At 33.5% G+C, this 16,037-nt stretch overlaps 1 protein-coding gene across 2 annotated transcripts; it reads left to right on the top strand.

Annotated features, from left to right (window-relative positions):
* The first annotated feature begins 7,975 nt into the window (after positions 1-7,975).
* On the top strand, positions 7,976-14,950 carry LOC142623139 (protein TIFY 4B-like). Of its 2 annotated transcripts, none has more exons than XM_075796536.1 (9): positions 7,976-8,376; positions 8,687-8,835; positions 9,063-9,220; positions 11,380-11,470; positions 11,548-11,713; positions 12,318-12,377; positions 13,651-13,708; positions 13,842-14,053; positions 14,545-14,950. In XM_075796536.1, exons 1-9 carry the CDS (start codon positions 8,259-8,261, stop codon positions 14,559-14,561), a joined length of 1,029 nt encoding a protein of 342 aa, XP_075652651.1. In that variant the 5' UTR covers positions 7,976-8,258; the 3' UTR covers positions 14,562-14,950. The 2 variants fall into 2 exon arrangements, with proteins under 2 accessions (XP_075652651.1, XP_075652650.1); XM_075796535.1 differs by having other exon boundaries at positions 13,645-13,708.
* Positions 14,951-16,037: the final 1,087 nt, after the last annotated feature.

Here is a 16,037-nt window from a genome sequence, read left to right as displayed (position 1 = left end):
TTGCTTCAGTGAGAGGATCTAGTGGTATAGTATTGGCCGGTGCAGCAGCTGCAGGGTCTTTGTTTTGTTTGGACAAAGGAAATCTAATTTACGATGTTGAGTATAATAGCACAGAGCTACACTGTGGATATAACGTGCATACCATAAGAATATAAGCGAGAAATCAGTGGGGTGGTTTCACATATGGTAAGTTTACTCCAATGCTCTTTAATGGAGTCAGGAAAAAAAAAAAGGTCGTAATTGAAGTATTATATATATATATGGAAGTTGCTCCTGACAAAAGGATTGGTAAAACAAAAAGGATAAGAGAATTGTAGAACAATCTTTTTATATACTATGCATGCATAGTATCTTCAAGTACTTTGCTTTAATTCAATAATGTCCCACAACTTATAAACCCCATGCACATGCATGAGTTTAACTATAAAAACCAACATTTTCTCATAATATAAGCTATTATGATTGTGATAATATCATGATTGATCATCGTTTTATTAAGAAAACAAAACGATACAAAATAAAACATGTAAAAAGACAACACTCATACCTGGATTTAATTTGGAAAAAGCCTAGAAAATAGGTTTCCGTGTGCAAAATAGCCCCTTGGATATTCAGATTCTAGTACGAAGAGGAGAGATCTGGACTGGTCTAAAATAGTAGGCTACTGTCGGAAAGCTATTGCAGCAAGAAACCACGACTTGTTTACCTTCAGATATCAGGTGTGAAATTATTGAAAAGGACGTTTCAAAAATTGTAACACCACATGAAAAAAAAAAAATCACAATTTTTACTAACATGGCAGATTGTAATTAGTGGGATCTATAAAAACAACTTATAATTAATAATATTATGTGAAATAATTGTAATAAAAGTTGTAATTTTTTTTTTTTTTAGATATTACTCAACTGTACACTTTAGTCTGGTCCTAGAGACTGACACATTAGAAATAAATTTTGCGAAACGTCCCCATTTGACTAATCGAATATCATTCTGTTCATTTAAAGAGTTTAGTTTATATTTTAATAATTCGGCATAAAAATATAAAAATGGATAAAGAACTATACGTGTATAGTACGAGTATCTTACATTTATTTAAAAAAAAAAATTGTAACAAAAATACGAAAACATTTACCATATATGTTAATAAGATTAATACTATAATCCTTATATCATGACCTTTAACTTTTTTCAAGTGTGATTTAATCCATAGAACATTCTAATTTTTTTTTTATAAAAATGTTAGAGTTATTACAAATTTTACTACATAGGTATTGATGCATCAATAATCATAATAAATAATAATTTAAACACTAATTTTGCACCGTGTTATAATCATACCAACCTCATTCATTGACACGTTTACTTGTAAATCTCATTCATTGACACGGTAACTTACAAATAATTTCTAGTAAAATTTGTACTCCATCTTTTTTAAAGCATACAACAACTTTAACACATTGGGATTTGTGTCTAGCTAGCAGCTTTACTTTTTAATTTTGGGTTTTGGATTTTAACAAAAAGATTAAATTTAATAATGATGCGGTGTAAAACTCAAATTCCACTCCTCTAATCCTAATAAACCACGTCATCATATTACATATTAAAGAATAGACACAACTACTTTCAATTAATTTTTATACTCATTTGAAACAAACACATATTATGGAGAGAGTCCACGTATTAAGACAAACACATAACACAACACAAGATCTCAAAGAGAAAGACACATATCACAACACAAAAAGTAAGTTCCACCATTGGTATAAGTTTGGTTTAGATCAGAAAGAGAGAGAAGAAAAGCTTAAGTAATGGGTTCAGTGGTCTCAATGAAGCTTCTGCCATGGAGATTGGTGGTGGATTGGTATGGTGGTTCTGGAGATCGATGGCAATGGAATTTGGTTGTGGTGCTCTCCTCTGCTTCATCTAGTGAAAGTTGTATGTCACTAAGTTCTTGAATAAAGCCTCCATCACAGTAAAGTCAAGATAATCTTCTTAGCAACAAGTTAAGCTGATTAGAACTCAACGCCAAATCAAATCCGCGAACAAAGAAACCAAAGCAGAAAGGGTGGTGATGTGAATTGATAATAGCTTAATTTTGCATATTTATATCATTGTTAGAAAATCATTATCATACTTATTTTGAGGTAATTCGTGCATTTTATATTTGGTTTTTGAATAATAGTGAATAATCAATTTTGTACTTAATTGAATCTTATTGCGTGAATTTATCTTTTGTAGGAGAATAGAATTAAATAAGTGGATTTGTGTAAAGAAAAAACCTAATGGACTTTACTTTTACAAGGGCCATGATGAAGTTAAAGAAGAACAACCCAATTAAATTTAAGTCCAATTGGAGCAAGGAATCAAAGGAAATTTGCATCAAATCCAAGTTCAATTCGGATTAGGATTCCAGCCTGCACATCAGTTAGTATTTTTGTCATAACTTTCGGCTCAGATGTCCAATCGAGATGATTCAAGTTGGACTAGAAAGTTAACTTAAAGGGCTACAACTTTGTAATTTATCAAAAGTCCGAATTTTGACGTTAAATGGGCCAAAATTGTCAGTTAAGTGAAGCCTAAAAATTTGGAATTTTTCCCAAACAGGAATTCAACTTGTAGTAGGATTCTTTGACCTATTTAAAGGCTCTTTAGGGCAAAATTCAAGGGGGATAATGCTAGGGCTGGGGCTGAACATAGAGAGTGTGGCTACTTCTTTGGTTTTCTTCCATAACAGTTAGTTTTCTTCCATGACAGTTAGTTTTATTTTATTCGTCTAGTTTAATGTTTAGTATTTTATTCTTGTGTTTTATTTTAATTACTATGAGTAGCTAAATTTATAACTAGGGTTGAGGATGAAACCTTGTTAAAGATTTTTAGTAATATTTATGTAATTTGATTTTTTTTCACAATAGTTTTTCTTTAATGATTTAAATTGTTCTTACTTCATATCAATTGACTAAGATGAGATTCTAGATATGAGTTCAATCATGTTTTTTTTCATGATTTAGGATTTGTTTTAATTAATTGAATGCTTGGTTTATTAATTATTGATTATAAAATTGGATATCGCTTGTGATTTATCTGTCAATGGATACAATTTATGATTTGATTTTTAGAATTAGATATATTTTGTGATTTGTTTGGCTATAGATACAATTGATGATTTGATTTTATACTTAAGAAGCGAAGAAGAACATGCTTTTGATTTTTAAAATAATGATTTTTATGAGAATATTTTCCATGATAGCAAGATTGATTTCTAGATTATTATGTAGTGAGTTGGAAAAAATTAATGATCATAAATATATGCTGATATGACTTACAAGGCGGATTCCAAAACCTTAATTCCTTTCCCTTGATTGTTTACATCTTTTTATTGCTTTATATCTTTTGCTTAGTTTAACTATTTGCTTAGTTTATTTAATTTCAAAACAACCAATTTTTATTAAACTAGATTAGGATTAATTTGGTTAAGATTTGATTAATTTTCTTACGTTCATTCAAGTCATTGTGGGTTCGACCTCGTTCTTGTCAAATTATACTTAGTACGGTTCGTATACTTGCGAGTATTTTAAAATTTCACAACAAGTTGTGATTCAATCTCAAAACAATTAATCCTTTCATCTGGGTTATGGGTTTTTTTTTTCCCCAAAAAAATCCCTTTTAACTTCAATATGGGTTCTTCAAATTTCCTTATATTCCTTCCCAAAAAAAAAAAAGAGAAAGAACGAAGCAAAATTAGATGGACCCACAACCAAAACCACACAAAAATGAAACCCACGAAGCAAGAACGAAGGCATCATAGACCGATCTTGTTTTTCTTTTGTTTTTTTTGTTTTCTTGTTTTGGGAGAAGAGTGACATAAAATAGGAGTAAAAAGACTTATATATCCTTATTTTTTAACAGAGGTAGGTAACAGAGATTAAAAGGAAGTAACCTCAAGTGGACAAAGTGTTAAGTTTTAACAGATAAGCAAAGTAAAAGTGGACCAAATTACAAGTAAGTTACTGTAATTTTTCCTTGTTGTTATCACTTATCATATATATATATATGAGATAATAGATATGTTCAATATGAGAGAGGGTCGTTATAAATTTTTAATTCCCTTAATCTCTTCTCTTTGTATAAGCAGGATCTAAACTCTATTTTTTTTTTTTATAAACTAAACTCTGATTCCTTATTCAATAATAAAAGACCTTAATGACTAATTTTATGATTAAAATCTAACATTAAAGGTGTGTTTGGTTGCGGTGAAAACAAAGAGGATGAAAAATAGGGAAAAGAAAATAAGGTGGAAAATATCATTTTCCACTCTTTGATTGAGGAAAGAAAATAGGAGAGGCAAAAAATAGAAGAGAAAGTTTTTCTTCTGGGTCCACTTTTTTTATCCTTCTAATTTGAGAAAAAAATGAAGCAGAAAAAGTGTTGAAAAATTCATTTAATACAGATATCCTCTCACCTAACCTTCACTTTGTTCATGGCCGGATGACTTTTGCCTCTTTTTAGTAACTTTGCTTTGGCTTATGTTTTTATTTTTTTGGCAACGTTGCCTCTTCTCTTTTTCTTTTGATTTTCTAGGCTGCCTTTTTTCTTTTTCTGGCAGAAGCGTTGCCTTGTTTCTTTCTTTCTTTATTTTTTATTTAAGGCCTGGGCGCGACTTTTTTTTTTTCTTCTTCTGACAGTAAAGTTGCATTTTCTTTTTTCTTTTGATTTTCTATGGGTTGGGCGTGAGTTTTTTTAATTTTTTTAATTTTTAACTATACATGATTTTTTTTTGGGACATGATTTTTATTTTTTTAATAAATTTGAGAGATTGTTTTTTTTTTTTGTGGTTATTTGTCACTTTTTTTTATTTTAATTGGGCATCATGTTTTAACAAGGGTATATGAGTAAATTTATCCTCCCACTTTTCCACTCTCAACCAAACAAATAGGAGAGAAAATAAAATCTTTTTTATCCTCCCACTTTTCTACTCTTCCAACCAAAAGGACCCTAAGGGTGTGTTTGTTTAAAGTTGAAATAGGGTGAATAGAAAACTTTGGAGAGAAAATAGAAAGAAAAACTTTTTTGAGTGTGTTTGGTTGGGTGGGAAGAAAGAAAAATAAATGATGGAATCCAAGTGTTTTCTCCCCGGGTCTACGAAAAAGTTCTCTTCAAAATACAGAGAAAACTGAAGGGAGAAAATAAAGCTAATTAATGGACAATAATACCCCTATCCAGTTCTTACTTCCTATCTTTTTTGTTGTGTGCTAGGCATGATGCTTTTTTGTTTTTTTGATTTCCTAGGCGGAGAGTAGCACGTTGCCTCTTTTTTTTTTTTTTTCCTTTCTTTTTTTAATTGGACATTATTTTTTAACAAGGGTGTATGAGTTAATTTATATAAACTCATTTTTTTCATCTCTCTACTTTTTCACTTCCAATGAAACAAAAATGAGAGAAATTAAAATTTTTTATATTCTACTCTTTTTTATCCTCCCATCATTTTTTACCCCTCCAACTAGGCGACCCTACGTCTCAAAGTCCTGCACAAAAAACTAGCGAGAGAACTTCATGTATTACGGTTCCTTAGAAAATGGCACGACCCACCTCACAGACTTAAACCTTGAGCACCAATTTCAGCCTTTCAGGTCACTTTCAAAATTTCAAATCCTGATAGTACGTATTGGGCTTAAAATTATTGGTGCAGAAAAAGAAATAAAACGTACGGAGAGAGAGGTAACAGATCAGGCCCCATAAGGCCAGGCCCGGAGTCAAAAAGTTATTCTTTTTAGGGCCTTGAAAGCTCTATAAAGAAAATTCAGAGGGGTTAAAAAAGTAGAAAGCAAGGGTAAGTCGTCTCAACTGGTTACTTACTTGAGAATATAATTTGTTCATAAAGGAGATACATAATTTCACATAAAAAAAAAACTAGCACGTATATATTTATATATATTTCAGTGCAAACAAAACTGAAAACAAAAACAAGATAAAAGACATAACATAATTTGATGATTAAAATCTCAATCAGTATTGCCGAGTAAAACAAGGAAAAAAAAAAAATCAGAGGTTTTAATTATTATTTTTTGATAGAATCAGAGGTTTTAATTTATTAGACGGCTTAGTTGCCAACTAAGAGGGTGGTCCAAGTGCGGCTGAGATTAGAAGAAGTGAGAGTGAGGGTGTGGTTTTCTTCTCCCATATGGAGAGAAGCTAATAAATTTGAATGCATTCATGGTTGAATTAATAAACAGAGGACAGAGGTGGCCAATCTGTGGGTCATATATATTGATTGATCAAGAGGTAGGAACCAATTCAGTTGGGTTCGTGTGTGTGTGTGTCTGTATATATATATATATATTGGTATTGTTGTGGTTTCTATGGGCTTATTAAACGACTCAATGTTACTAAGTGAGACTGACTGAGACTGAGAGAGAGAAGAGAGACCAAAAAGGATGGTCCTAGCGAGCCTAGCTGGGACTAGTAGATGTGGACATGAAAGTTGTGGTTGGAGGTGGTGTAACTTGTAAGTAAAGATATTAATGGGACTAAATTAGGTCTAGTGTCCAATAACACTGGACCGTTAGAATTGTGACACATTAGTTTTTGAATATGTGTCATCATTTGATCGGATCCAGTGCACTGGAAGCACTAGACCCAAACCTCCCGATATTAATTTCATTATATAAAACAACGGGGTTAAAAGATAGTAATAATAAATAATTAAGATGTTGAAAGCAATAATTAATTAAGTTCACACAGTTGATACTTTGATTGGAGTAAAAACTTACTAGAAAGATTTGGCACTAGAAATACACATAAACTTGAATTAATACTTTGAATATAGGAAACTTGATGATATAAATTGGGAATAACAAAATTGGTGGAAATATTGGGATTCAAGCATTGGGGAAAAAAGAAATGCTACGTTGACAATATTTTTACAACAAATCATAAATGGTTAGTTGTTATTGGTTTAAATTTGAACTTAACACTAAGATTATTTTTTTACCCCAATAATAACAACCAATAACAACCTGCTACTTAAGATTTGTTATAAAACTGTTGTAAATATATCAATTTTTCTTGGGAAAAATAAGTTTTAACTTTTATTGTCTTGTTTTTGTCTCACATTTTATCAAATAAACTTTTTTTTATAATAAGTTAAAACTAATTTTTATTTTATTGTTTCGTCACAAGACTCTAAAAAAAAAGTGCAAACTCAACCACCTAATATGGAATATATATATATATATATATATTAATAGGTAAGCTTAAGGCAGTTATTAAATCATATTTGAAAAGTTTTTACTATATTTTTATGAAAAATATAAAAAATTACTAATAAAATTAATTATTTTATTATTTTTTCATAAAATATTTCTCAAAACAGACTCTTAATAAATGCCGCATTTTTTAACATTAAAAAAAAAAAAACGGTTTGGTCCGAGACAGCTTATTCAGAGCGTACAGCACTTGCTGGTTCCACTTTATACAGACGATATTGTACAAAATATTCAATTCGACTCGCTTCCCAATAAGTTTACACGAGTGGTGATTATAATTCGTTACAGTATTTCATCTTTTTAATAAAGAGAAATAGGAATAATTTTGCAAAAGATCTATAATTTATGTGACTGACTATAATTTATGGAGGAAAAAGTAAATTGCAAACTGATTTGTAGTAATAAAATATGACAGGTATTCATCACACACATTAATTAATTGGATCGTTCTTTCTATTATTCAATATTCATGTAGTGTAGGCCACAAGATCAGATATTTACTTTGAAAAAAAAAAGACATTAAGAAATATGATTAAAATAATGTATGATGATTGATTAAAAAAAAAGAACAGTAAAGTGTAAAAAGAAAGAGAGAGAGAGAGAGTTTAATTAAGTTTAAGTTGATGATATAATAGAGAGGAGCAGCATACGTGGCAGTCTAGGGTGCATTCTAGCTTCTAAAGAGCCCCTAGCAAAGAGGAGACAGACAGACTCACACGCCGCGGCCTCTCTCTCTCTCTCTCTCTCTCTCACACACACTTTCACACTTCACTTCTTCACTTCTGTCTCACACACTCACATTTTATTTTTTTACACACACACACACACTCTCACTCACTCACTCACTCACTCGCTCACTCACTAAACAGAGTAACCATTATTATTATTATTTTTTTTTTTACATTTTATTAAAACCCTTTTTGTCAAAAAAAAAAAAAAAAATTAGGGAGCGAGTGAGTGGTCAGATCAGTTGGTACCGGCGGCGAATCAGAAGCGATGAACGCCGCTACGACGACGTATGGGTCAATACTGGAGAAACCCCTAAAGCAGCTGACTGAGGAAGACATTTCTCAGCTCACCCGCGAAGATTGCCGCAAATATCTCAAAGACAAAGGTTCCTTTTTTTTTGCTCTCTTTTCTTTCCCCTGTTATTTCCACTTTTGTCCTCCCTTTCTCTCCGTATTTTCCGCTACCTACCTTCCCTCAACTTCAACTTCTCTCTTTAAACTCTCTCTTCCAACTCTCTTTTAACTATAAACTAAACCGCCTACTACTACTACTTTCTATTTAATAATGTTTTATAATTAGTAGTGCGGATATGATTAAATTTAATAATTATTATTATTATAGTAGTAATATAAGGATTATTAATAATGAGACTCTCTCACACAAAAAAAAAGTGACACACGTGTCCGTACGTACAGGAATGCGAAGGCCATCGTGGAACAAATCGCAGGCGATTCAACAAGTGATTTCCCTTAAAGCTCTCCTTGAACCTTGCGACGACGACGACGTTTCCGCCACTCATAATCTTCGGAGGAGGGTTGTTCCTCCTCAATCGCAACCTGGCCACGTCAGCCTCTCTCTTATACTCTTTTTCTTATTTTAAGGATGTTTTTTTTTGTTTTTCTTTTTAAGATTTGACATCAGTTTACCGTTTAAAAAAAAAAAGTTAGTTGTTTTATTTATTTGTTTTTGACTCTAATAAATGTTGAAAATGCGCTGACTTTTTTTTTTTGGAGTGTTTGTAATTTTTTTTTTTTTTGGGGGGAATAATTGGGTTTATGTGTGTGTGTTCAGGGGACTTCGAATTCGGTTGATTCGGTTGAGGAACCGAGTCTGGATGTCCAGGTTTCGGTATCGGCGGAAGAGCCACATGGGAGAATGGATCCTCCGAAATTGGGTCCTTCAGGAGAGCCACCCTGTGTCGACACTGATAACAATGCCATTAGTCCCAGGTCTTATTTTTATTTTTATTTTAATTTCATTATTTTTATTATGTTTCACTTACTGCATAAATTATCTACTTGGATTTACTTGGAATTTGTTTGATTTGAGCTACGGGTTTACATTGTTGTGAAATTTGGTTATGTTTTTGGCCGCAATATGTATGTATGCTTAGTGACTTAGTGAACTGATGGTGCCATCAATCCAAGTTCATGAGAGACCATTCACTTTTACTAAATCTTATGACTAATTAAATCAATTAAACAAGTCACATTACTAGAATTATATATGTCATGTGACTAAAAGTACATGTGGATACTCATTTGGAGGAAAATTCTATCTTTGTTTAAAATTAACAAAAATGGTAGCTGAATGTGGGGAGTTAGAAGCAATAAGAGGGGTCTTGGTTTCCATTTATTAATTCGAAACACAGGTATGAGGGTTTTAACCTAACGCGATGAGCTTAATAAAGATTGAACCCCACCAACACAGATATGCTGATTCCGAATTCTATAAGCTTGTACCAGTTCATTCGGAAGTACAATATGGTTGGTGTTCAGTGTGGGGGGTATGATGAAGCCAAAGTTGCTGGAATAGGAGTTTCCTTACCATGTAGGGCGGGAACTTAGTTGGATATATATCAGATGTCTTGTTTTCGCCCTGTCAATGGACAAGATAGTGATGCATCTTAAGTTTTGGACCTAAACTGATAGAAAGTAGAATATTGATGAAATTCGAATAAAGTTGACTACCACATGTCGTCCGCCCAAAGGAGAGGTCTGTGTATTTGGCTGCACCAGTCATGACACTGGCATATTCTTGTGGTCATCTACTTCCCAAATAGGCCCTAGGATGCAGTTACTTGAGTTTTCATTCAAAAACTGGTTGCAGGGAAATATTACCTTAGGTGCTGATAGGTCATTGAATGGACGAACTTCCTAATAATAGCGCCAGTTTCATCGTCCCCCCCCCCCCCCCCTTTTTTTTAACATATCTGTATTAATTACTTACTATATACTCGATTATTTCCTGTGGCCTTATCAGCATGCATCCCCACTATGCAATGAAATGGCAATATGTACTGTTATAAAACTGTTATCTGTTGATTAGTATATGTACTATTTGATGCAAGGCTGCAAGCAATTGTATGAGGGGACTTAACCAAAAGTGAAACTGCGTGGCTTGTTGTCAGAACATTTTTCAGTTTGTTTACTAAAAACCTTTGTATCATGAAAGCTTGTATTATATTGAATGCACTGTTCTACTCTCAGTCTGAATTAATTTTAGTGAACCATTGTGAGTAGGGCAATATCTCACCCCATTTTCAATTCCTTATCTGAAAACCATATTTTGGCTTTACTTGTTAATATTTATTCTAGAAAATGGCTCATAATCAGCAAAAACAAGTTTTTGATTCCACATAATGATTAAATTTCTTTATTTCACATTTCCTTTTAAGGTCAAAGATGGGGTTGGGTTTCACAATATTTTCCACCCCCCAGAGCTTGTATGTCTAAGAACTTTATATTTCCTTCTCATCTTCTTTATTCTTCTGTATTCTGTTGTAAATTGCAACAGTGTCTGCTCATCAAATAGCCTGTCAGCAGGTGAACCTTTGAGAAAGAACTGATGCTTTTTTCTCTGTTGCTGAGTTTCAGGACAAGTGAAGGATATAGTTTTTTCCCCTCCTTTTTCGTTTTTTTTTTAAATTAAAAAAAAAACTATTTTATTTTAAACTAAATTTATGAAATTGATGGCAGTTTAAAGTCATATGTTGATGATCTGGCAGATGTGGAAACACCAGTCCTGAAATCAACTTGTTTTGTATTTGATGAACAGCATGTAATTGTGAGCATTGCTTTGCACTGTTGGAATGTATTGTTCTTGATCACTCAACTTTGATGATTTAACTGATTCTCAAAAAAAAAAAAAAAAACTTTGATTATTTAACTATATATTTATTTTCTCAAAAAAAAAAAAAAAAAAAAACTATATATTGAGTTTTATTTAACAAGTGCAGATTCTATGGCTAATTTTTGAGAAAAAAAATAACATGTAAATAGTATATATTAACCAGCACAATTCAGTCCACATTTCATTTTAATTAATTTCCTTTTGTTAATTTTTGTATAAGTTTTAAGAAAAAGGTATTTGGAAAATGTACCCACAGGAGTCCATGTGCAACAAATGGGTCAGCGGGTCAAATGACAATTTTCTACTGTGGCAAGGTGAACGTGTATGAGGGAGTGCCCCCTGATAAGGTAATTAACTCTCTCTTTGCTTGGATACACTCCAGTAGCATATTGGTGATCCAATACAGAAATATCTGGATTTGCAGGCACGGGCAATCATGAACCTAGCATCAAGTCCAGTTCATTTGCCTCAAGATGATACAATTGGTAGACCTGGAGGTCTTTGGTCCTTTCCATACCATTTACAGGCCCCAAATGATAAAGATCACCCTATTCCTCCTAGTACCACAATCTCGCAGATGACGCAAACGGGTAAACTTTTGGGCTAGCTTACTCTCTGGATGCTATAATTTTAGAATGCTATGGATTATCTTACGTCAGGGTTGCTTTCAGCTGTACTTGAAACTATGCTAAATAGAGAAGTAAATCCAGGGAATGGTAGTGGCATCTCCATCTTTCATATTTGGAAATGGATAGCATCACTATCGTAATTTCCCCTGCTTTTAAAATCAATCTTAATAGTTGAAAGTAAAAAGGACTTCATTGTCTGGAGGAAAGTTATTTTCCGTGATATAGGCATGCTATACTGGTCTTGTTCATTGCATTTTTTTATACTATGCATTACTCCGATGCCAATGGCACACAAAATGGGGCAACCTAGAGCTTTTTAAATGAATTTCCTGGATCTTCGTTTAATTGTTTTTCAAAATACTGCCTCAAAGTTCATTGAGTTTTGAGCGATTGATAATAAGTCAATTTGGCAATGCTGACAGAAGAGATGAATGTTTCTGGCTGTGAAAATTGTGATAGTTCAAACTCTTTCACAATTGATAATATTGAAATTACCAATGAAAAAAAACAGTAACTTTTGAGCAATTGATAGCTAGGTAACTGGTGATTTTGGTTGATTCCACAGAGAAAATGACAGAATATTCTCAGCAGTATAGGGAGAAAGGGAACATTACTCGTGACCCTGGTAAGAAACTTTGGTTTGCTTGCATTATTATAGCATGATATAGTTTGCATATAATTGTGATGGTTCTCATTTAGGGTGAAAAAATTATATATAGATGTTAATTGTTGTTACACGAAGAAATTATTATTGTATAAATATTAAGGCAGGCAAGGATATACATGTTTTTGGTGATATATAGCTAATTACTAAGCACTTGCATGCTCTAATGGAGTATATCGAAAAAAAAAACTTGGGACCATTTGCCAAGTCTAAGAAGGCCATTCTGTAAAGAATATTTTCTGAACTGTAATTCAATCTTTAAAAAATAAATAATTTAGTGGTTGTTGAAGATTTCATTGATTCTCTTTCTTTTTGTTTGTAGATCTCACTTTGTAATTTTTAAACCACTTCATCTATACTTGAGGTAGTTTCTCTTCTTCGATCAAATTTATTACTTATCTGAAAAATGAAACGTATTTTAGGGCTTTTCTCTAGAACTTGTTAAGACCCCTAGGCCAAGTTTTACTCTTTATTGCTGCCTGAGAGGGCTTTGGCACAAAATTGAGGAGGAGCCTTTCTCTTCCTGAAACCAATATCCTCCTATGATGGGCTTCATGAGTGCATCACGGGTTTATCGGACCACAAGGCCAATGGTGACTCTATTAAGTCCCTTCAAGAGGAGGCTGGTCCTGTTTTTTGTATTAAACTAAAACCATTTACAGAGTTTTTTACACTTTCGAAAACAATAAGCAAGATACAGCAATAAAATCATGTTTCCTTAGCCCAACTTAGCATCATAACTATTAAGTGACATGGAAAACGACACACATGCGTGTATATATATAATCAGTTAACCACTAATGCTTTAGTCCTCGGTCACCTCAGCATTGTAAGGCACCATCTCTAAAACTATCTTTGCAGCCACACAAACTGTTAGCCTCCACCTCCATTTCTTCCATGACTGAGTATACAATTTCCATTTCTTTGTTCATTCCACGCCCACACAATCTTCCCTGCTTTGTACTGTATGCCACAGTGCTGCAGTTTAAAGCATTCTACTTCATTCCACCTCTAATTCTTCAATAATCCAAGGACCTAGATATGATACTTTTACTATAAATTTGAAAGCAAATAGAAGCTGTGCCTATACGAGACATCTGTGCATGCTATGGGAGATCGATAATAATAATTCAGAGGCTTAATATTTTAAAGAAGCTCTCCTGCCTTACAATGTATGAGACTTATCAGTTATTTATTTGCCTTTAAACTTTTGGTGGTCTTTCTTAAGATGTAGAGGGTCAGGCAAACCGAAAAGTCTCGCTGCAGAGATATCTTGAAAAGCGGAAAGACAGGTAACTAATGTGAATAAATTGTCCATAATTGCATGACATTGATCACCTTGTGTCTTTCAATGCTGAGATTCTTTTCAAGCCTTCAATCCCATCACAAATCATTTTCCTTATTTTTCTGCTTGCATTCTTTAAGGGGAAGATTAAAGAGCAAGAAAAGTACGGGATTGCCTTCTTCAAGCTTGGAGATGTATTTGAACCATCAAGTGAGGACAAACACCCCAAATGGAAATTCAAGCCGGAGTAGCACTAGCTCTCCACCCCAGCACGGACTGCCACCAGCCTTGAGTAACTCTAGCAACAATCAGCCAAAGAGTGCTGGTCTTGCTGTTGATCTCAATGACAAAGGTAAGCTGCATAGATCTTCTCTGCTTGTTTCATGGCTTGTAATAGGCATAACTTCTTTATGCAACTTTTAGAGCTCATCAACCAAAAAATGCAAGCAGAACAGATAGATGCGATTTGTAGATGATCCACAGGCCACTCAGAAATAGTATCATTGTGACACAAGCCCTGTGATATATTTATGAGAGAGGATTTGCTGCAACCTTGTATGCAGCAATTGCTGCATATAGGGTAAGGTGGCAGCCTAAGAGAAGTGACAGCAAATCATGGGTAAGCTGGTCGTGTGCATTGCATATGCCCCTTGGACACTTGTCACTTCTCTTTAGCTGCCACCTTACCCTATATGCAGCAATTGCTGTAAACAAGGCTGCAGCAAATCCTCTCCCTTTATTGAAATTGCTCTTTTTATGTTGATCAACTATAAGACATAACGTTTTGGTAGATGATCAGCTGAAAGTTGTACATTTATGGATAATAAGTTGATTGCACTGCAGATGCTCAAGAATGCTGAATTTGAACAATCAGATGGTATTGGAAATTAAATAGAGAGCCCTACTTAGATGGTCACTTTGCCAAACATCAAAGAAGGGAAAGGGGGAACCAATTTGTCAGCCTCATACAGGCCTGCATTTTGCATGATTTGGGCTGGCTTTGTGGACAGTGAAGGTTTTTACTGTCTATTTCTGGAGATGCTGCTTGGAGAATCCACTTTTCTAAATGGTATGAGTTGACACTCACCTGATCAATTTTGTAATGTCAAGAATCATTTTACCGTCCTTAGGAATTTCTCTTTTTTCGAGGGTAGAGCCACAAGCAGCCGTTTTCCGTTCACTATGTAAATGTATGCTATCTTTTGTTATGGTAATAGCTTATTCTACAAGTCGAAGTAGTTGTATTCTTTATCCAATGATAATGGTTACAGATAGTAGTACTAGCCACGGTGGTTCCAGTAAGGGTCTTACTAAGAGGTGGTGATAATAGTGGTTGTCATAGGGTGGCAGCACTAGCATTGGAAGGATTCTGGGATGGTGTGGTGGTTGGGTATTTTTGAACCCTATCTTTGTTTTGTTTATGGGGGGAGTGACACATCTTCCTTGACCAACAGGCAACAACAACAATGAAGTCTTAGTCCTAAAATTTTGGTCAATTATGAATTCTTAACAAATTAGGTAGGATTGACCATATGTTTTCTTTTCTTCCATTGTATTCTATTTGAAGTCATCATTGACCGATATGTGTTATATCATATATCTAAAATTTAAGAGTAATATATATTCGTTTTTATTATTTTTCACTGAAAGAAAATTTCCACTCACTAAATGACAATATGACAATATAAATGCGACTTTTGAGTTGGATTTACCTGGTTTTCAATAGTGCAAGTTCAACCCACATAATACAATAGTACTTAATGTTGACATAACAGTTGCATACATGAAAATGTAAAAGGGAGGGGAAGAGTTTGAGAAAGTATAATAATAATAAGTTGGTAAATTAATAAGAAAAAAAAAGTTTAAATTAAGAGGGAATGTTGAAAATTGTTAAATGATGTAATTGTTGATGTGGTTCAATAAGAGCATAGTAGCAATAAATGTTAGCAACAATAATTGCGTATCAACAATGTATTGCTTGGTTGTACTTGGGTTGGGCTTATGGTTTAAGTTGATGCTGCTGGAGAATGAACACTCACCAATTCAAATTTGTCCCATTAAACTTGACACATGGTAGTTCTGTAAGAAGCAGTTGGGACTCTTTTCACAGCCCGTCAATTTCACACCATCTAATTGCTCGTGCTAAATAGAAATGAGTAATGAGTTAATTAGATCATCTACTGTTCCAGGCTTCTAGCCTCTTCCTAATATAAATACCCATCATTTCCCACTATTTATACAGTGAAACACACCCACCTGAGAGTTGAGAGAATGAGCCTACACTTGTGAGCGCCAAACACCATTAAAGTGGACACAATGAAATAAGTAGCCTCATC

Source organism: Castanea sativa, chromosome 2 (genome assembly GCF_040712315.1).
Source record: "Castanea sativa cultivar Marrone di Chiusa Pesio chromosome 2, ASM4071231v1".
NCBI classification, from domain to species: domain Eukaryota; kingdom Viridiplantae; phylum Streptophyta; class Magnoliopsida; order Fagales; family Fagaceae; genus Castanea; species Castanea sativa.
Note: the sequence above shows the minus strand (reverse complement) of the source record. Positions and strands in the feature narration are given on the sequence as shown.

Bases quoted from the DNA above. Each gene is read 5' to 3' on its own strand.
- LOC142623139 (XM_075796535.1), top strand. From the start codon at position 8,259: ATGAACGCCGCTACGACGACGTATGGGTCAATACTGGAGAAACCCCTA. The intron at 12,378-13,644 runs GTAAGAAACTTT...GTCTTTCTTAAG, and splicing joins GAACATTACTCGTGACCCTG to ATGTAGAGGGTCAGGCAAAC. The intron at 13,709-13,841 runs GTAACTAATGTG...GCATTCTTTAAG, and splicing joins CTTGAAAAGCGGAAAGACAG to GGGAAGATTAAAGAGCAAGA.